At 36.2% G+C, this 22,848-nt stretch overlaps 1 protein-coding gene across 2 annotated transcripts in view; it reads right to left on the reverse strand.

Annotated features, from left to right (window-relative positions):
* LOC136281672 (fibroblast growth factor receptor 2-like) overlaps positions 1 to 19,326 on the reverse strand; it is a 31,252-nt gene extending 11,926 nt beyond the window's left edge. The window contains exons 1-8 of one of the 2 annotated variants that reach the window (XM_066168389.1): positions 19,187 to 19,326; positions 15,827 to 16,186; positions 7,721 to 7,963; positions 6,125 to 6,394; positions 5,579 to 5,833; positions 4,625 to 4,891; positions 1,412 to 1,663; positions 1,086 to 1,180 (exon numbers count right to left, since the gene is read on the reverse strand). In XM_066168389.1, the coding sequence (XP_066024486.1) occupies positions 1,086 to 1,180; positions 1,412 to 1,663; positions 4,625 to 4,891; positions 5,579 to 5,833; positions 6,125 to 6,394; positions 7,721 to 7,963; positions 15,827 to 16,186; positions 19,187 to 19,295 (1,851 nt within the window). In that variant the 5' untranslated portion in view covers positions 19,296 to 19,326. The remainder of the gene's footprint in view (positions 1 to 1,085; positions 1,181 to 1,411; positions 1,664 to 4,624; positions 4,892 to 5,578; positions 5,834 to 6,124; positions 6,395 to 7,720; positions 7,964 to 15,826; positions 16,187 to 19,186) is intronic. The other variant, XM_066168390.1, reaches the window with a different exon arrangement.
* Positions 19,327 to 22,848: the final 3,522 nt, after the last annotated feature.

Consider the following 22,848-nt stretch of genomic DNA (forward strand, 5'->3'; position numbering starts at 1 on the left):
TCCTGGAAGAAATTGCTGTAATATATTTCTTGTAGTTAGCAAATTTTGTTATGGAAATATGAATAGATAAACATGCATTCACAAGCATGTCCTTCAATAACTAAATCCGCCATTGAAGTTATTCTTAGAAAACGAAATGCCAAAATTAGGAGCAAACAAAAAACTAGAATTTGGAATATTTTGTGTTTTGGAATCCGGAATCTGCAGGGGTACAGTCCGGAATCCAGCACCTGGAATTCGGAATCCACAGCGTGGAATCCAGAATCTAATACTGTCCTGGATTACCTTACATGGGGCGACTAGATCTTCTCGGGTGCATATTCCACTTCTTTCTCTCTATTTTGAATTTCCGAGTTACGTAGCGCCGAGTTGGTTATGATAATTACATAACGCCGATTTGGTTATGATAATTACATATCAGGAAGCGTGAGTAAAGTAATTGTTTTAGTAAAGACGCACTCAGAATATAACTTGAGCATCTCTTTATTATTTTGGTTTGACAACGAGCGGAAAACAATAGCAGCCTCCGTTCTTAAAATAACAATAACATGCTTTACAACTTCGTGAACATGCATGCCTGCATGATCCGATAAATGATTAAAAAAAAATGAACTTTGCGTATTTTTCGATGTTCTTCAATGGAAAAGTGGATGATTTGAAAGTTTACATAGCTTTACACTTTCTGAAATTACTCAAAATGAAAAGTTTTCACCTGAATGGGCCGAAAAGATCGTGTTTACCTTCCGGGAGGCGAGTGAAGAAAGCAGTCACTAGCCAATGTTCAGCCGATCAGTAGGCTATGAAGTAAATCTAATTCTGTTTTAACTTAAATGAAACAGATAGTCTATGGCCGTAGCTAAATAGAGGAAGTTTTTTTAAGCTTTTAAGGCGTGTAAATTTAGCGATGGAAAGTAAAATCGTCGCAGTCAATTTATGGTTTGCGAGTTTTTTGCTAGCTCCTGATCTAAACTAGGTGATTTTGTCCACAATAAATTTATTCCACAGTTGACCCCCTGGTATTACTAATTCTGACGTGATTTTTCTTCGATCGATTGTTGTAAATCGCCTTAATTTCTTTTACTTACTTTGGACTGTAGTTGCTGAAGGGTCTCTTGAAGATTATCGCTGCAGTCTCTGTTGGTGACGGTTAACTTGATGTTGAATTTATCATCAGATACAACTTTAGAGAGAAAAAAATTCAAAAATTCACATCCGTAACATACACAAACACATACACACATATGTGAATGTTTTTTACTTTATGAGTTCTACTTTCATCCACGAGAGACCATGTTTTAAAAAAAATTCCAATTATTCTGTTATTTCATAGTCTTTGTAACATTGTCAACATTAAACACGAGCCGCATTTCAAAATCGCTACGTTTCATAACATTGGATCAAATCTACTTACTGAGGTGAAACCATTTGAAAACCACGTTTAATTCATTTTCGACTTTGCAGCGATACCAACCAGAGCTGGACTCTTTTACTTGAAAAATCGCTTTACTGGGATTATCTTCAGAATTCCAATTCATGTCGACATCGTCCTTTGTCCAGGTAACTATTGGTGTTGGGTAACCGTCTTGATAACACGAAAAGCTAACCTCTTCTCCAGGTTTCTTACTAAATGTCTGATTTCCAGGGTTTGTGATCACCGCTGGATCTTTGATTCAAAAAACAAACAAAACAGAAAAACAAGAAGAAAATCAATGTTTTTCATTGTGTAACAGGCATACAAAGTGAAAATCCAATAGCAACGAACAGTAATACGCAAGTTATAGTGCTGAATTATGGCAGAATTGAGGCAGTTCAGCCAGGAAACTAAATGTATGTTGCTAAGTTTTACTTTGCCGAAATAAGTAAACGCTTTCACGGCAAATTCCTTTTCATAAGTAACGCAAATCTGATCCAAGGTGAAATTCAGCCCTTGTAACTTGTCTATAGAAACGTTTGAAGTGACCAACGTCACAATAACATTGCTCTGGTAATATGAGATCCGCAGATTTAAAATCTTCAAATATAGAATCCAATCCCTTGCTTTAAGGATTATTTTTATGACCATGTGATAAATTTTCAATTTTGGAAAAGATTATATCTGATGGGACTGAGTTAATTTCAGATCGATAGACGAATTAACAGAAAAGTCCAAAAAGGTGTCATTTCTTTAATAGGAGTATAAGCACAGACATAATTGGAAGACACATAACGACACATCAATTTTCATCCACGGCGTTTCACAGGTATTCGCATTACGTAAGTTCACGCGAAGTTTCCACTTTCTTTCTTTTCCGCGTTCATCCTTTCTCCCGTGTCAAACTCGAAAAGAGAATGGAAAAAATAAAAATATGAAATAAAGATAAACAATGAACGAGTCCGTCGCTTTCAGCATACTTTGTCGGCCGATCAAACGTTCACTCTTCCAAATTAGCGGCTGTTGATTTGCTTTATCCAAATTCACTAATGCTTCTCCCTGAAGAGGCCGACTTTCAGTCCCTTACAGTCACTGCTAGGGATTTCGTGAAAAAGTCACAATCAAAATCACTCCATAGCTGGATCATTTTCTTGTTTTTAACAGACGCATTCTCTATGATTTCTGAGATAACATTTATTCAAATTATCGATCCTCCAGATACAATGTTGTCTCCCGTGATTCAAATACTCGTGCGACTAAAATACTCCTAGGAATTAAAAGAACTCCATTAGTGACATGCCGTGAACTTGGAATCTGCATGATTTTAATCTTAATTGCTTTATGCAAGTCTTTCGTGTTTACTCGTTTATGTAGCTTATTTATTCACTTTTGCATATCACTCTTATACTTGTTGCATATTTAGGAATCAAATTATTAAAACCTTAAGGACTAGTTATTTACATAAAGTCTAACCCAAGCCGCCGTTTTACGCAGGAGGGCATCAGAGATTCTCTATGAGGGGGTTAATTCAATTAAATATAACTCCTTATAAATTAGCTTTCGGTCCTCTTCACACTGTTCATGAAAATAAATGTTCAAACAACAAGTTCGGCTCAATTGAAGATGGCTTAGAACGCGGTTTTGCTAAACAACGGCTAAACTATGTTTACATAACCGGCCTTAAGTCTTCGTTGGTAAAACGTTGTCGCTACTTTACACCAATTTAATAATCTGGTTCTATGGCTAAAGTACCTCGTCCATAGTGCCTTAAAGGTGATCTGAAAAGCGTCGGAGCCTCGAAAGAAAGGAAGCGTTCCAAAGAAACGTAACATTTTGTTTCGCATGCAATCTCCCTACACATCGAACAGTGTATTAATTATGATGACGGTGGATGTTTTACAAGCCCTTTTTGGGAAGTCAAGGAATGAAATTTATGCCGGTCATGTGCTTGCCACAAGACGTCAACATTTACCCCTTTGTTCAACTGTATGTACAGCTACCAATGAAACGCCACACGGCGCTTTTTTGGTTTCTCTCGATAATCCTATTCTGGTGCCAGCTACACCTGGACCCGTCTACATGAGGCGTCAGGTTCGCGCCAACAAGACGAAACCTGGTAGAACAAGTGGGAATGCTCCGCACAAACCCTCACTACGTCCACGTGCGGTATCTTGGCGACAGGGAGACTACGGTGGCCACTAAGCACCTTGCACCTCTGGGCCAAACCAAATTTTTATTAGCTCTTAACATGCTCTAAAAGCAACGGAGAACACATACCATGGGGAGGGCAATACTGAAACACGCATGACTCTACCTGTTCACCGTTCTGAACGGGTCCGTCGTTCAGTGATCAGACCATATCTTTGCCATATCTTTGAAGAGGTGAATGTTATATGCCGTAATTAAAATACTCCGTGGGATTAAAATACTCCATGCAAAGAACTCTACCAGTGACATGCCGCGAACTATGAATCTGCACAAGTTTAAAGAGGTTCGCCTATGTCTTTTGAGTTTTATGTCGTTTCTATAGCTTATGAATTTATTTTTGCATATCACTCTAGTACTAGTTGTATATTTAGGAATCTGGGTATTAAACCCTTACATCTTCAAAGGTAAGACGTTGTCTCTACTTTACAACATACAATTACTTTGCTGTGGGAAAGAAGAGTCCCTTTCCATAGAAAAGCGACAGAATTTTTAGCGAATCTTGACTGTTCTCTGAACCAACCTGTAACGAGACTTACTAATAAAAGGCTTTAATATTCCCGCCATTTCCATCTTTATCCCTCCTATAAACAGCCAGCATTAGCGGAATCGTCACCGATGTCCTTCGTGAGTCAACTGCACGTTTAAGTAATACTGTAAAAAACTGGGCAAGTAGATGAAAGCAATCTAAGATAATTTGGTTTTATCAACTTGGTTGATGTTGTGAAATGGCCACAGTAAAGAGATTCTAAAGTTGACATTTCCAATGATAGCCCTTTGTGAGAGCGAATCGAAACATTATTATCAAGTCGTCTCAATGGACCTCAGCGGGATCATAAATGCTTTCGAGAACTGATGAGAAACCGTCGCCAAATTGTAACAAAAAAAACAAATGGTGAGCTGATTCATCAAAACAAATCTCTGAACTGAGAAGACATAAAAAAGGGGAAAAGTATTTAACGTTAAATAGTAATGCACAGTGTATAACTATTTTACCTACATACTTACAGTTCACTATAATGCTGGCTGTAGCTGTTGCAGGTGTTCCCACTCCATTACTAGCTATGCACTGATACTGGATTCTGCTGTTTGCTGTCCCAGGTCTGGTTACATTCACGACAGCGAGCAGCGAGGCATTAGATAGAAAGTCAGAACTGCCAACCTTAGTCCATTTTATGTCGGGTTTTGGTTTGCTAGACGTAGCACATGTCAAATTCAAGTTGCTCCCTTCGAGGACAGTTTTTACAACTGGTAAAACTGTTACGTTTGGAGTATCTGATAAAAGATGAACTCCCCAATGAATACCGCTAAAGTTATGATTTCATATGAGAAATCATTATTATCATACTACTTATAAAAATTTCAAAAGGCCAATATTTTTCCATGAAATAGAAAAGCACCGCATTGAAAATTTTAATGCTATGAATGACCAGAGGCACATCGAATTTGAGCATCGGTAACTCGGCAGTTATGAGCCATCTTTATGGCTTTACAAGACAGTACTATTAAATGCATTGGGAAACATCTAACCAGATGTGAAACATCCTACCACTACCATCGGAATGAAAACCAAAAAGGCAGGGTCAGTTTTCTCTACCAAGGAAAAATTAGCCGGCAGAGCAGGCGTGAATTAACAAGGGAGTGCTTAATATTTTCATAGGGAAGATTATGGCCGCCATCTTTGATTTTAATGGCAGGGTAAGGCTGGGAAGAGAGAGAAATTTATATTAAAGGGAGTGAAATTTTCCCGCCCCCTTTCCTCGCCGCCGCCTCCATCTCCAAATCAAACATGGCCGGTTGAATAAACGATCGTGAGCTTGTCAACGTGAACTTGTCCCTATAAGTACCATTCTAAGACGCCTGCACTAACACAAGTATTAGCAGAGGATCTTAGCACTGTACTTTACAAAACAACAATGCTAACTATTGTCTTCATGCAAAGACGTATCGAAGTAAACTTACCAACAGCTGCTACAATGACACTAGCATTCTTTCCTGTGCCAACTTGGTTGAAAGGAACACACGTGTAAGAACCATCAGACATCACTGAAACATGAAATATCCCTGAGCCGCTGGTCATGATGAGGTAACCATTGAAATACAAATGAAATTCAACTTCAGGACTACCATCAGTTTGGCAAATTAAACGAAGGTGACTTCTGCGAAGCACTGTGGTGTTCCTGGGAATTGAAATGAGTTTTGTGCGAGCAGGAGTATCTAAATAAAAAAAGGAATAAGTGTGTCAATCTGACACCGATAGAACTCCTAAGACTGTTGTATTTTCTTCCTGCAGCGGAGAGAATAGCTGGTTTTTATATTCGTTTTACAGGTCATGCAAGACTCTTGGGTAAAAAAAGAACCTCGAGAAAGAAGTCTGAGAAATGATCGCCATTGTATAAAATTAGTCGATAGCGTAACAACGCGCTCACTTATAAAGTGCTCTGTTACGGCAAGTCAGAACGCGCGCTATATAGAAAAGCTACAGAGTTCACACGATCAAATACTTACAGTGCACTGTCACTGCTAGTGCTCCTTTTGTTCCATTACCATAAAAATTGAGCGGAATGCAGCTGAAGATTACCATTCTTGCTCTTTCATTAACAGAAGTTATAATCACAGCATCGTTGTCTGCACCATTGATATACTCGTTACCTTTGTAAAATCGATATTTTGCAGGTGGATTGGCCTGTGCGCTGCAGGTTATACTGAACGTTTCATTCACAACAACGACGTTGTTAGTCAGATTAGTTGTCACAATGGTGTTTACTGGGTGGTAGTCTATAATGAATTTAAAAGAAAAACGCCCTTCTGGTTGAGCTAAGGTAAGTTTTATACCCTTGCAGATCATTGTCTACTCTAAAAATACATAGCTTATTTTTTACCTTGAATCTGGCATAACGGTGCGCTACAATATATCTCACCTTAATTTTTAAACTCCAACAAAGAATAAAATTTTGTGAAAAGTAGCTGAATTTGTTTTGTCAGATATTTCTGATATACCTACGGCATTGAAATTGGTAAATAAGCCTTTCATTGTTTTCATAGCCTATATAAATTGTTGATCGGAATATTTCGACTACTTAAGAGCTAATGTCAACATGCATCAGACAAACAGCGGCAAGTCACCCAAAATTTGCTTTCACACCTACTTTCATATTTTGTAGCTCAATATGTCCTTATAATTGTGGTGTAGTTTTTATGTGAAAATATCTTTTAGTTTTCGAAAAATTAGTATTTTAGTTTTACCGCTCAAGTATGCAAATTCTCACCGTGAATACTACCGAGTTGTATGACCTCATGCAACGAATTCCCTCGACTCAGGTATTTCTTTCAACATAGTCCTTTGTTTTATCATCTAAACTTAATCCCCTGTCATTATTGAAGCTGGCAAAGTAATATTTATTTTTTGGTGAATATTTTTGTACGACATACCTTTTTTATGTCGAAAAGTAGCATCAAGACAAAGACAGTTTTAACAACGACCGAATACAGGCACAAAAGGTCGTCCAGAATGAGTGTTTCGCTCTGGAATGAAAACCCCCTTCAAAAACTCATTAACTCGTTAACTCGTTTAAGTTTAGGTAATAAAACAAAGGATCATGTTGACAGAAATACCGGAGGTCGAGAAAATTCGTTGCATGAGGTCACACAACTCGGGTAATATTCACGGTGAAAATTTTAATATTTGAGTTGTCGAACGAAAAAAATTATTTCTCGAGAACCAAAATATTTTTCCACATAAAAACTACACCACAATTATAAGCACATATTGGTCTACAAAATATGATAGTAGGAGTGAAAATTAATTTTGGGCGACTTGCCAAAATATGTCAAATTTGTTCGATGGATGCCGACATCCTTACCTAGTCCAAGTGCTATTTTGGCGCCGGGGTCAAAAAAATATATTTAGTGAAGGTATCGTCGCACGACTTGAAAATGTAGTAATTACATCATTCAGGTGTAATTTTTTTATTTGTTTTCTGGAAGAATGATATTAAGCTAAATGATGAAATAAATAGGAAAATTTTCCAGTTGAGAGGTTTTGTAACTCTGTGTAACCTCGGGCAATAAGGAGTAAAGGCAAATAGTTCAAAATTAACTTACTCTGCACAAAAACGTAGACAATCCTGCTCTCAAGGCTTCCAACACCATTACTGGCAGTGCACTTGTAGCCCCCTTCATCTTGTTTACCACTAATGATGAGAGGGAAAGACACAGCTTTGTTGTCAGAAACTCTTGTCCAGGTGATATTTGATGTTGGGTTACCATCAGCCACGCATGTTGGATTTAATGCGTCACTTTCATTCAGGGTCTGATTACCAGAGGTGTAGTTGATCTTTGCTGCATCTGTCAAAAAATTATCCTAGAAAAATTAGTTACTTGAAACTTTTACAATTTGAGAAGCCATGCTTATTGTCATTTAAATGGAATCTTAAGAAAAGTTCCCCAAAAACCAACCCCAACCTTCACATTTCCCTTTCTTGTCCACCATCCAACTAAAAGGCACCGGAATAGAACACATTTTCATGTTCTCTTCAAGTAACTATACAGTAGCAACGTCCAACCTCTTCCCCACATCCATCCTTTCAAGCCATTGATATATTATCAATGCAATTTTCCTGACTGCGAGGCTTTTCCCTAACCTCTCCCTTTCCTGTCTTAGATCTTCATATCAAGTCTCTCCACTGTCTGCCAAACATCTCTTTAGCTCTGAGAATTCGTATTTAAGGGGGCATTACAGTTGGTTCATGGTAAGATTTTGGTAGCTCATTTAAAACGTAGGCAACTTAAGACTGCAAATGGCTACTGATATAGCACAATTGTTAAAGCATTGAAAAGAACTCGAGGTTTTATTATGACGCAAGAAGGTCGTGTTGCGGAAGATTTGTCTCGCATGCAAAACAGAAAACCTGCCGCATCCCACATATCTATAAGTACCTTGTTCCACGAGAGAAAGATGATTCAAGGATATAGTGAATGATTGACACTCAACCAATAATTACATATTAACAAATAATCATATTAGCAATAATAATAATAATATGATACTAATCATAACAATAGTAACAGTAATAATAACTTATAGGGGCTAGCTCAAGAACATCACTGTTCCTCTACCGCTCTATCCTTTAGGCTCCAATAATAATTAACCTATGCTTCTTTCAATTTTTCAAAAATTATTTTCTTATTTCATTGCCATTCCATTTTTGTGACACTTTTGTTTCATACACCCCTTTGAACATTTCTGCAAGGAAAACTGTCTTTTCTCACGCGCCATCCTAAAATGACTGTGAGATAATTATTGTTTGGTTCGGAGTACTACAGTTAAAGTGGCTTCGGGAAACAGAGTGATCACGTGCTGATTCAGAGTAACATTCGTAGCGATTCGAAGAAATCGCCACCAAGCGTTAAACGATCGAAAATTTTCCGAAACGAGCAAAAAGCCAAGAGCGAGAAATATCGCGTAAAACTTAGCAGAATTCGTTATTGAATAAGAGGACGTTTGTATTCTATTGTTACACCCGCTCACCGTGATTCACTGAACAAGACATCGTTACGGCTTCGCCTTCATAAGAGAGAATAGCCATGAAATCATATTTAACTAACTGTTTAATCAAATTAGCTCAAACTTGGTAAGAAATACACCAAGGCAATTGGTCACCACGTGACATATTTAGTGTTCGCATATTGTTTATTTCTGTGGAATGCTTTTTTTCAGGGCCCCTCTCTTTTTTGTAATTTCCTTTTAAAAGACTCACTTTACGTATAAAACCAGTTATACTTCGGGTAAAGCAGTCTCACTTGGTGAATTCGTAGATAATTACATAAAGAATGTCTGTACCAAATTTGGTGATAATAGCTTATATACTTTTTAATAATTATGAGGGGCTAACAAAATGACCTCGAAATAAGTCTTTTCCGGAAAAATGAAATTGAAACCCATATGTCAAATGTCATTGCAACAGCTAATAACTCTCTATGATGGCCTTTTACGCATCACGGCACACCTACTCGAAGGTGTGTTTAGGTTTATTTGCTTTCTCTTTTTGCAACACTTTACGCACCTATGTTTTGTCAAATCCTCCAGCTTCGTAGGTTATTCTATCTAGGGTTACACAAAACCTTTCTTCTCTCGGCTTACCTTTTCTTAAAGCAAGTCGTTATTGTTTGTATTTTTCGTGACCCCTGCACTTTGTATGTTGAATTCTACTAATATCTCTTCTTCCTGTTTCCTTCCAACTATGTTTGCTAGTTTAGATATCAGTTTTCTTCACAAAATTAATTTTATTTGTAGCCCCACAAATGAAGAACAAAGCTGCAGGCGATACAGCCATAAGAATTTATCTTCTTCCATGCCACCTGAGCTTGAAACACTTGTTCCACACCAATACATTGACAGGCTCATTTATATTTAGGTTGAATCCAGGTAAGTAACTAATGAGGATCGAGTACTGACTCACTCAAACAATAATAGGTCTTTTCAAGGGGTTCCTTGAAAACACTATACAGTTGATATGACTTGTCTGGAAAAGGCAATACTCTTTTGAACTTTGACCATGAGTAACTTGGACAGTATTACTGCTTTTTGGCTCGAAAAGTTTAGGAAGTTATACAGGTCAGTTTTTTTATTTTTTTAGTTTTTTCTTCCCACGCTCTCTCACTTGTCGAGCAATATACAATCAAAAATGTTTTACATGTAAACCTGAGTTAAGAATGTAAATAAATTTCATTGAATACTTTAATTTTTAGTCAGGATTTTAAAATTTTTAGTATTTATTTCATGTTAGTTGCCTCAATTTTTGCTTAAAATTCCAAGTAATTCATAAACATTCCTGAAAATCCTATGAGTTTCTAGCAAACTTTTAGATTTACAGCTTTTAGGGAAAGTCGTTGGTGCTCTGAGTTGGAATTCCTAGGAATTCCTGGGAATTCAAGGTCCTGTTGGCTATTAACTCGGAATTTCTGGGAATTTCTAGGTCTTTAGAACCAGTGTTGGTATAGTTGGGAATTCCTAGGAATTCCCATTTCGAATTTAGGAAATACGTTTTTTCCTACAAATTGCATATACATGAAGCTCTGTTTTAAACCTATTTTAAGCGTATGTTTTAAACCTATTTTAAGAGTATGTATATCCTATTTTTTCTAGTGTTTTTCCTATTTTATCCCTGTTTTATGTCTTTTTTGTCTCTTAGACCTATTTTTATAGGTATTTTATAGGTATTTGATTCCTATTTTTTAAACTTTTTTCCTCCTTTATTCCTATTTTATGTATATTTTAAATCTATTTTAAATGTATTTATATCCTATTTTTCCCTATTTTTGTGTATTTTTTCTCTATTTTATCCCTGTTTTATCTCTATTTTCTTTTATAACTAATATTTCATTAATGCTATTTTAATCCTATTTTATCATCAAATCGCATACACATTTTCTCTATTTTAAAGCTGACTATACAGTAGTTATGACTTGCCAACCAGACTATTTTTTTACTATTTTTTGTTTCAAAATAATAGGTTTCAAATAGTTAGAAAAATAACTTTAAAATAGTCTGAAAAAATAGAGAAAAAATACACAAAAATAGAGAAAAATAGTTTAAAAATAGGTATAAAATAGATATAAAAAAGTACTATTTTTGGAAGAGTGTACACATTGTATATGCTTCTTGCATTTGTTGGCAAAAATAGTTAAGGTTGTTAGGAAAGCAAACAAACAAATGAACAGAAGACAGTAAACATCAGAGAATACTAAACAAGGGAAACTTGATTTGTACTAGCTAATTTCTTCTATTGCCCTCGTGTTTTTCATCAAATAAAATTTAATGAGTTGTGGTGTTTGCCTGCAAAGTGCCAAATTGCCGGTATGGACTTGATTCTTCTCAACCGCTAAAAGATAGACACTAAAAATAGATGCTCCGAAGACAAAGTGCACATTATCAAAAAATCACATTGACGTAATGGCATGATTGATTTGTGGTATCTAGAATGACAGAAGTGCAGGGAAAATCAATTTGATTCAGTTAATTATTTGAATATGTGAGTAACATTTAATGTTTTCAGCTGTAACAGGATGATCAAGCCGAAGATTGCCTCTAAAAGGAGTGAACTCCACTGTAACAATTAGGTGACTTATTTGGAACGTTACGCACTTGGTTTTTTGGGGCAATTAAAATGTTAGTCCCCATGCAGGAACCTTCTACATGACCAGTCATATGCTATGAGATGACTGAGTGAGTGACAAAAATTAACGATTTCCTGTAAGCATGAACGTTTGGGAGAAGTTATGGTGGTGATTGACCCTCTTTTTGCTAGGATGCATAGGGTCTCATGATTGTATAATGTATATCTTTTAACTTTCAAACTTTCAACTTTGTATTAATTGTTACTGTTTACCATATCTATTTCTTTGTACCTTAAGCCCTCAAAAGTTGAAGCAGGTGAGTCAATAGCCTGACTACTTTTGTTTAAAAATTGTGATTTTTTAATTTTGCTGTGTAAGTTACCACATTGTAACATGTAATATTGTTATTTAGATTGCAAATTAAATACTCTTGCTGAAGCTTTCATTAACGCATGGTGTTCCTTACTACTACCCATACCCAAACTAAACATTGATACAAAGGATTGGTCACAAGATATGTGAGGGCGGGAATCTGGAAGAGCAAGGATCCTCCTTTGATTAGCACTGAAATTAATGGGGACCCTCCAATTTTAATTCATGTTTTTACTTTGACCTGCCTCCTCCCCTGTAAGGTTTATGGCACATAGATGAAGAAAAAATTTTTTGTATTTGTAGACATGAAAGCTAAATTAATTGCTGTTCACATAATGCACAAAGCAAGAAATATAAATGCCTTAGCTTCATATGTTTAAAAATTAAAAAAGGAAGTTGTGCAGACCATATCTTACTTTTTATCCTCCTCTAGATATTTATTGACATAAGATAGTTACTATCAGTCTCATTCGCTCTTCCTTTTCACTAAGCTTGTGGAAAAATGATAACCTCCGTATTTCTTTAAATGAAGAAAGGAAAGCCTGCCCGCTTACCACAGATAGATCTTTTGCGCATCATTAGTACAAACCTGGTCTAATTTGTACATGAAGGTGATTGTTCCAGGTAGGCTAACCTTAAAAATTAGATGTGAAAATTTCTTGAACCTGTTTTTGTATGTCTTGAATGGTTGACTCAATTTTACCCCACTAACCTAAACCAAATTGTATTTTCTTTTGAATATTCTTAGATCTCTTAGTATCATTAATATTCATGTAATTCAAATAATTACATGAAATTTTTCAGATGTATGGCACATTATTTTTTCCTCTGATCCTCTTAACATTTTATTGTGTGGAGGGACTGGTATTGGCTATTAAGGATAGTCAAATTAAAGTTTTGTGCATAGCCTATGCATCAACTTTATCTAATAAAATATTGTATCCTCCTTATAACTAGTCTATCAGAATAAGAATGAGTTACCAGGCACAAGTTTTCAACTTATGTAATATAGCCAATAACAATCAACTCAACTTTTAAAATAGAGAGAACACTTGACTGATGTTTGAAATTGATTTTTGTGATGTAAAAATGAAATCCAGGTATTATCTTAAGTTTTCTTAAAAAGACACCCACATTATACGCAGTTACAGGAGAGGTTACCAAATAAAATAACGGAAAAAGTCTCAAATAGATGGCGTATTGTTTTTTGGACTCATTGTGCTCGTCGTGTATACACTCCAATAGATCAGTGATGTGTAAACGCAAAGTAGTTTACCATTTTTGGCTCATTTTCCCAAACCTACATTATTAGTCACGCTCGATAGAATATACTTTGAACTGATGCTTACATCATACACTTCATCTGAAGAAGAAAACATTTCCTATCTTAGAAAAACATCAGGCACAATGACGAAGGTCTTAGGCTGTTTTAAGATGCCGCTGACTAACATGTGTGTTTCTAGACCTCGTCAATTCCTCTTTAGTTTAAATCTATCAAGTGGAGGTTGAATTATTGTCACCTCGCACTGCGCCATGTAGTTGATGAGGATTTGAGTAAGCCGCAACCTATAGAATCTTCACAATTCCAGAATGAATGAAAGAAATAATGCAGATGTATATTCTATAAGGTAAACATAACTTTCACGAAGATTTTGGAGTAATCGTCGATTAATAATTAGGATTCATTTCTCAACGTAGTAATTCAGGAAGAGTTAATATTTTGAGAAATCGATAATTTTCCCCAAATTACAATATCACCTTAGATTTTGGTCTCCTCTCCTTCTTAAACCGTTTTAAATATGTTTTGCAAAATGTTAATGTTTAGGGAGATACTATTTTGCGAAATGGACTATTTTCACCCTTCAAACACAATGTCTTTCTTTTCACAAAAATATGCTTCTAGGTCTACATTACATTATAGTACACTCTCAAAGATCTGGGTCACCGCCTCTTTCGCTATCCATGTAGAATTGTTTTCGCAAAGAATTAATTTTAGAACATTCAATATTTCGCGAGATAGACTATTTTCACTCAGCGATAACGATGAAGCCATTCTCGTGTAACACAATAGGTTTGGTTATGTATTAATTTGTAATTTTTAATTTCATTTTCGTAACATGAAAAGGGACATAAAACTAGCCAAAATGATTGGATTGTCCTGGGTTGCTATTGGCAATAAAAAATAAGCAATCGATTAGCCTTCAAAAACGGATGTTTTTAGCGGCGCAAACGTAACCAAGTATAAAATACACATATATTCTGAAACTAGATGAATCGAGGTATAATTTAAGAAAAAACAAAAATTTCAATTATTCTTAAAAATCCAACCGTGATGCCCTTTTAAAATCAAAAAGCATCTCCACGTTGATATTTTCCTCTCCCCCCAACAATGACCTTTCTGGTTGAAAATGTATAAATATTGCAGTAAGAAACTCACTTTGGGTCACTCCTGAGTTCGAAGTTGAGAGGGTGGAAGAAAATTTCCGCTCCTTGGCCATCATTTTCTTCCCGTAGGAATATTCTTTTTTATAACCATAATATCGTAATTAAGATTCTTCTAGAAAGGCATGATGAATCTATCTGGAAACACCCAACATCGGTGACCATACAGCAAACTAGCCTAATTTATGTTTTTTTTAGCATGCGTCCGGTAAGGGCAGTGAGAGCTTTAGGTTGTTTATTAGAAAATATCAGTTAATCGGGCAAAGCCTAACAAAAACACAGGGTATAAGTAATGGGAAACTTGTAAAGGTAAATAAACGGACATTTAACATGGCAGGCGAAGTGAAAAGTAACATTGCTTGGTGATATTTTCAACCGTCGCCAAAGAACGGCCTCAAGGTAAAAATGAGAAACGTCTTTAGCCGGAGGCGGGTGGTTTACGATGTTTCTTGAGCTCTTCCAACATCATGCGTGGTTTATAGTACCAGTACATCGTTTGAAAGTGTGGTTTATTGCTTAAGTATACTGTAAAGAAAAAGACTGGTTTCGAAAATCATTTTAAATGAAAAGGTAGTTTTCGAAATTAAAACTGAAATAAAGTTTGCTTTGTATTTTTGACCAAAAATAACGCTCCATGCTGTCCGCCTACTCTAATCTAAAAATTTAGTCATATTAACGCTCTTTCTCCGACACTACTGTGCACCATGTGAGAGAGAAAGATAGTACTTTAACTAAAACTATGCCCGTACAAAAATTGAATTCTTCTACGGGCTATACTTAGGTATTATCTTGTTTAAGTCACTGTATTAAATACAAATGCTATGTTCGATTAAAAGTATTAGTAAATGAATAAACTTAAAAAATAAATCTGGGTAAAAGACCCTTAAATAGGTAATCCATTTTTTACCTCGCGTTGCTCTCTCTTTCTTTTTGTGATAAGTTCGGCATGACGAGCTAATTAATTGCCGCACTATCTATCTCTAAGAAGCGTTGGCTTAGAAGTGTTTTATATTTTGGCCCTCTCCAGTAAATAGTTTTCTTTTTCGAGGTAAAATTGGAGAATAAAGTGTTCGAAGTACTTATCTTGAAACACCTATAAACCATGAATATCGCTTAACGTTCTTCTATTCACGAAAATGCACCTCACGGCCGCACACGACCACAACCATTTCTGTGTTAGGGCATAATTAGGCAAAAAATCCCTGTGCCTCTACCATGAGTCAGGCTTCGCCCCTAAAGTTACTGAAAAGTTAAAAAGTTAAAATCATTTCCACTCACATTTCACTGAAATCTTGACTTCGTCTCTAATCGGATTTAAGTTCACGTCGTCGGGACTCACAGTCAATTCATACGTTCCGCTGTCTAATCTTTGCGAGCGGACTATTGTCATCGTTGATTGACTATCTGTTAAATTAAAGAAGAATCGATCTTGGAAGTTATTTGGCACCTGAATTGTGCCTCCACTCCTATATCTCGCAACTCTTTTTACAGAAAGCGAGGGAGAATCAGGGGTGAAAATTATTTCTACTTCATCCAGAGGAGTACCACCAAGAATGTATGTCCACTGAAGGGTGATGTTGTAATTTTCCTCTACATCCAACGGACTTGAAGGAGTCGAAATAAAGGATGACGCTTGCTCTTAAAGAAAAAAGAAAACAAAATCATTGCTGAGAAAGTCCAATTAACAAGGTGGTCTACCTCTGAAGTCTTGAAGAAAGAAAAGGAGCGTCACTCTTACAAAGTTTACTGATTCAGCATGGGAGGGCAAAACATGCTAATCATTTCAAATTAAGATAAATCCTAAGGGCTTAACGCTCTGTGAAAAAGAACTCTTTAGAATAAGAGTAGTGTTTCATACTGTTTGGATAAATAACTTAGCTATTAGATAATCTGGTTAGTACACCCTTCATAGCGGTCACGTTATTATCTTTATGTATCATTGTATATAATTAAGTTCATGTGTGGGTGAAGACATTTGTCCTATTATGAATGACGTAGAATCAAAAGGAAACCTTTTCTTAGTCGAAAAATTCGACCACTTAACAAAAAATTAAGTGGTATAATAGTTTCCAAAAAGGCCTTTAGACTATTCTTAAAATTAAAATGAATTAAAATCAAGTCTCTGACCTTCTGCCGATCCACAGCATCATCAGGGATAGAAAATATTCTGTAATACGAAAAGGACATTACAAAGGATCTGAAAAATGGTCGTGTTGTGGATCCTTTGAGCCCCAGATATGTTGACAGCAAATCAATCAGTTAATGCCTTTAACTTCAACTTCGTACTTCATATCACATCGTAAACAATTAGAACAAAAAACAATATTGTTTGGTTTGCACCAGAACTCAAATGTTTTTTCTCTTTGGGCAAAGATGCTTCCTATAAGCACCAGAAAGAAATTCAACAATAAAATTCCGAGTGTCAAAAGGTGAAGATCGATTGCAATGGAGATTGCTCCGAAAGCTTACTTAAACTTACGGAATCCCCTGCCTCCTCAGCGTCACTGACGATGGATCAAGATTTCCCGGGAAAAGTATCGTATTGCAGACACGTTTTGTTATTTCGATCGCTCAGTGATCCGTTGAGGAGGACGACACAATGATGGGCAAAGTTGCCAAAAACAAAGGAAAAACCCGCGGCAAAAAGGACACACATCGGTTAGATAGAGGCGGGCGGCGACTTCATCTGGACGCCAGGGTGGAGTGGAGTACCAGTTGCCTTCATCAAGGATTTTCCTATTTCTACAGAATGGTATTCTTTCTCTCTTCTTTGGCCTTTTTTTTCTCTTTTTTCATTACCCAATGTCCTTTTTCTCCTCCTGATATTTCCATGAGCAAGGATTTTTATCCATAGGAAATAAGCTTCCACGTGCGCCATGTAAACAAAGTATTCGACTAACATAAGAAACGAGCTCCACGATGAGCGTTTGCTGCGAAAATTCTACCAAAGGGATTCGGCCATATCCGAGATTAGACACCTTCCTGATTTCTTAGCTTTTAATTGAAAATACGTCAATCTGAATAAATCGGACGATTTTGAAGATTTTCTTTTTTTTTTTTTTGGAAACATTTGAAAATATCTGACTTCAATTTTATGTCAAATAAAAGATTCTTTCTACCTCTAAAGGTGGGAAGTAACCTTAAAGAGCATAAAGTCATTACTTGTTACCCCGTTCCTCTATTTAGTATCATATCCATAATTTCAGTTCACTGATGCAAAGTACAGAAATCACTTCTGATTGGACAGGAAAGAAAGTTTCTTAACTTATTTACGTTCTTTGAAAAGCACGCTATCATTCTTGTCGTCCTCGTCCGCTAAAATTTTACATTGTTTCAATGACAGATGGACCCAGCCACCAGTGTTGATGTTAATTAATTGAGTCAATCAGTCAGCCCATGAGTTTAACTGCTCCTGCGGCTCGAGCATCACATCATATCGTACACAATCGAAACAATACACAATATTGTTTGGTTTGAACCTGAACTCGATTTTCCTTTTTTGTCCAACAATGCTCCGTATAAACTCTACAAAGAAGTTATGAGGTAAAACTTTAACTGCTACTATAAGGCTGGAGGCAGTTTAGTGATAACTATTACTAGTGTAATAAATATACATGATAAAGAATGAAAAGCTGGCCTCAATAAAAAAAAGATACTTACCGCAAGCACGAATAACAGAACAATGATGGAGATGATGTAGAACAACGGTGGCAAAAATTGCCTATTTGAAAATGAGTAACCGATCAAACTTAAACAGATGAAGTGGTTTGAGAAAGCTCGTGGTAGTGTGTATAGTTTTGGGCGGCCCTATTTTATGACTTCAATTTAACTTTAATAACACTGCATGTAGAACGAATCCGCCAAAAATAATAGTGATATTGCCAATATTAAAAGCTACCAACAGAAACATTTGGGCTTACGGTGTGGTTATAAAAATATCTTTCACGGACTGATGAACCCGCACTTTCTCACTCGCGAACGGAAATAAAATTCATGTAAAACAATTGTGCATTGTACGATAAGAAAGTCAGACAGATCCTAGAGAGGTCTGAACTAATTAATCTTCTTATGAGGCACATTAGCTTCCTTTTTCTCAAAGAAGGTGAGTGTTAGAAATTAGTTCGAATTAGCTTCCTGTTTAGTCGATAGCGTGACATAAAAAAACATGGTTACCCCGTTAAAGGCACTTATGCATAAATTTTGGGTTTCTAGCGCGATCAATCGTAACTGTAAAATTTGATAACTTTGTCACATAAAATGTTAATTGTTATTGATCGATGACGTTTACAGTCATGATACATCCCTAAAAGAAGAAAGGTCACCATTGAAGTGTAATCCAGAGCGAGCCTAAGCTAGTTTCAGACGAGAGGACGCTCAGTAGTTTCAGTGTTTGTGTTCAGCTTTCGATAAGTCTGACCCTTACTGATTATTTGCTTATTTGGCTTCGTCCGGCAATGATACCGACGATTGAACATTATAAATGCGACCTTATCACAATATAAGGGCGATATATTCAGTGTATTTTCTGTAGTCTATCAGTTTGGTATAATTAAGGACCAAACTGTTTGACTGTCTGATACATTAAATATTCCTTGCCCACGTCAACTTATTTAGCATTCTTGCAAGACAGTGACTTACCTGAGAAGTGAATCACACCAAGAAATGTGATCAAATATGAGATAAAACCAAATTCCATTCCGGCCAATTCAGTGCAACTGGTGGCTAAGGAAGAAGTGAGTATTAGCATTTATATCACAAGAGCCGTCATCATAATTTCCTTATCTGTGACAACACGAAGAATACGTGATAACACTTTCAGATACCCACAATCCCCTCGGCAGTAATCGACTTTGTAATTGCGCGCATGCTTATTTCAAGACATTCCATGCAATCTTTAATTACGCCTTAAATTCGCATGCATTTAGCTACCCACTGTCTATCATCCAGCGGTAAATAAAACAAAGGCAGGGGACGAAATAAATATTCAATTCATTAACTGATGATGAGATTAAAATGTAGTACTTGAATAAAAAATATAGAAAGGTGAAGTCAAGACTGTTCATAAATATTAGGATAAAGAAAAGAGCTCACTTCAACCTCAATTTCTCTTTGGCTAATCACTTAAAGTTCGATGTACAATGACAAAAATGCCTTAATTACGTATATAAAATATCGTTTAATCGGCTTATCATGCTCTGGGAGTTAGGGGAATGCACTCTTTTTAATTGCAGCTTAGGTTCTTAGGCGCATTAATTGTCCGGCGATTGATCAAAACCGAGGATAGAGCAGGTAATTTAGTGTTAACAAAGGAGTTGAAAACGTAAATTGGCCACCGTAAAGAGTAAGAAAGCTGACGTTTCGAGCGGTAGCCCTTCGTCAGAGCGATTGGATCCATCTTCACATCCATCACACATCAAGAACACCATACCTTTTTCACAGTTTCTCAGACATCGTCGTTTATGTAGTAACGACTCTGATTTTTCCGAAAATCAGAAGCAATGTGCCAGTTTTTTAGATAAAGATGGGTATCCTGTTTCTGTCGTTCAAGCGGGCCACCACTGCGCCCAACAAATTAATCGACAGTCAGCACTACAAACGGCTGAGAAGGAAAACACTGACCGCATTCCATTCACTCTTACATTTCACCCTCACAACCACGCGGTTAAGTCTATCATTCTTAAAAACTTTAAATTACTCCAAAACGATTCAGAGACTGGTACTATCTTTTCGTAACCGCTTTTATTTCATTCAAACGTGAAAAAAAATAGGCAACTTTTTGGTCAGAAGCTCATTTCAAACCAATGACCAATCTGGAATTTTCAAATGTGCTCGCTCATGATGCAAAACTTGTCTTTTCATTCATAACGCAGAGAAAATATCGGGACCCAAGAGATCCATTAAGATTACTGATCACTTATGTGTACCTCCGCCAATGTCATTTACTGCGTAACTTGCACTTATTGCAATAAGTTATAAACCGGCGAAACAGGAAGACGACTAGGTGACCGATTCCGAGAACACCTTCGCGACGTGGAAAAAAGTGACAACGACACATCCAAACCAGTCGCTAGACACTTATATCTACCTAATCATTCAAAAACAACATATGGCAGTTTGCGGCCTTTCCTTACATCTAGGCATTTCGGAAAGCTGCAAAACACTAGAACAAAAATTTATCTTCCAAATCGGCACCCTTAATCCCCACGGTATCAACAAGCGCTTTTCATTCAACTAATTCATTCTTGTTTTCTCGTCATCGTATTCCCACCAATGGCGTAGCCCCACTTTCTGCATATAAACCCACACACAATCAACAATTCCTCCAATCGCTCTGACGAAGGGCTAACGCTCGAAACGTCAGTTTTTTTGCTCTTTATGGTGGCCAATTTACGTTTTCAACTCAGTTGTTAACACTAAATTACCTTCTATACTCTCCTACCGACGCAGCACCACAGTTTCTTTGGAAACTAATTACCCTCTGTATTCGAGGAAAGAGCAGTTGCATTGGGCGCTTCTCTGCTTTCATGCCAAAAGAAACCGCAAACAAGTCTTGAATGGGAGATGAATAGAATAAATGCGAGAAAGCACAGAGGATAATTTTTTTTTCTTGGTTTCCAAAAGCTTTACCCGTCGAAAATGGAGTGTACATTTCAGGTACAAAGCAGTGAAGCTTATATTATTTATTGTGTTCAATTGTTATAGGTACTTGTAATAGGCTTAATATCGGTTAAATCAGAGCAAAGGAAAATGTAATACGACCCAAAGAAGCGGAGAAGATAGGAGTCTTAAATTCAATCTGATTAACTGTTAAGGAACTAAATTGCTCCTGAAATTACATGGTATGTGTAGTTAATTTTCAATGAGCTCAACACCCTTAACGCCCGGACTGTAAGTAAGGTATTGAGTTTTATACAAGCTTAAAATTTAGTACTCTTTTGAAAGTATTCCAAATTTTCCTCTTTCAATCTATGATCTCTTTTATGAACAATTATTTACTTCAAAAGGTTTTATTTTCCTGTTACATTTTCAGGATATGCTCTGACCATTAATATATTCAAAATTATAAAGAAAAATATGGCTGTAAAAATTTACTACTGTTATTCTTAAGCGTAATGCTACAGACGAAATGAAACTTCCTTTTTTTTGGACCAAAGATAGAGTTACGAATCATATTTGATTGTAAAACTGTTTTGATTGAGAGGTTTAATCTAACACATTGATGTAACAGATAGAACTCCTTGGGATATAGCCCTCTGTACAATGTGTACATTTCTTATGTTACACATAACTATATGTGCCATTTAAAAGAAATGTATAACTATTCAATTGTTATTAAGTACTTTTATTAAGCTTAATATCTGTTAATGCAGAGTAAAGGAAAATGTGATATGACCCATAGAAGGAAAGGGGATAAGAGACTTCGACTAAGTGTGATAAACAATTAAGGAACTAAAGTGCTCCTTAGACTACATGGTATGTGCGGTTAATTTTCAGCAAGCTTAACGCTCCCAAATCTCAATGTGAAAAGCTTCCTCAAAATGAGATTTTTGTCCTAAAAAAGAGCGTATATCATTGCAAGCGAGAAATGGTAATAACTGACACAAGAAAACCAAGCCATACTGCATGTGCAACATTAACTTTTAATTTCAAATCATAGCTAGTGTTGCATAACACTAACATATACATCGGTTACTGAATATTTAAAAATATAAAGGTAAACTAAAACAGAGGTGTAGCTGACCAGGGTTCTTTTAAAGTCCTTTTTATTAACAATCTGGGTGATTGTCCTCCTTTTCCTTTTTTCTTTTTCTACTTGTTCTCCTGTCCTTCTTTTTCCTTTTTCTTTCAAGTTTACTATGTTCCTTCTCCTCTTGGATCTTCATCTGTTGTGACAAGAACAAGTCTCAGTATACATTAATAAATACATAATTTAATTTCTGTGGTAATGTATTTCCCATCTTACTTCGATTTGAAGAGATAAGCTAGTTGTCGGGGAAAAATTTGTGAGCTAAATACTTTTGAACTCTTTTTTTAAAATTTTCTTTTTCAATGTATCTTATTTACTGTAATTACTCAAGCAATACAGGTGATGGTGATTACTTCATGAAAATTCCTGAATTGTGTGGTGACCTGTAAATTTTATCGTGTAAAAAGTATTAATGGAGTAAGCCTGTCAACACATAACATGATATATGATCAGTGTTGATTTTTGGCATTTAAAGGCAATTTCCTGTGAAATTTGTAAAGAAACATGTTTTCTTTGTATTTAGGAACATCGCTGAGTCTTCATCTTTTTCTCA

This window comes from Pocillopora verrucosa, chromosome 6 (assembly GCF_036669915.1).
Source record: "Pocillopora verrucosa isolate sample1 chromosome 6, ASM3666991v2, whole genome shotgun sequence".
In the NCBI taxonomy this organism is placed as follows: domain Eukaryota; kingdom Metazoa; phylum Cnidaria; class Anthozoa; order Scleractinia; family Pocilloporidae; genus Pocillopora; species Pocillopora verrucosa.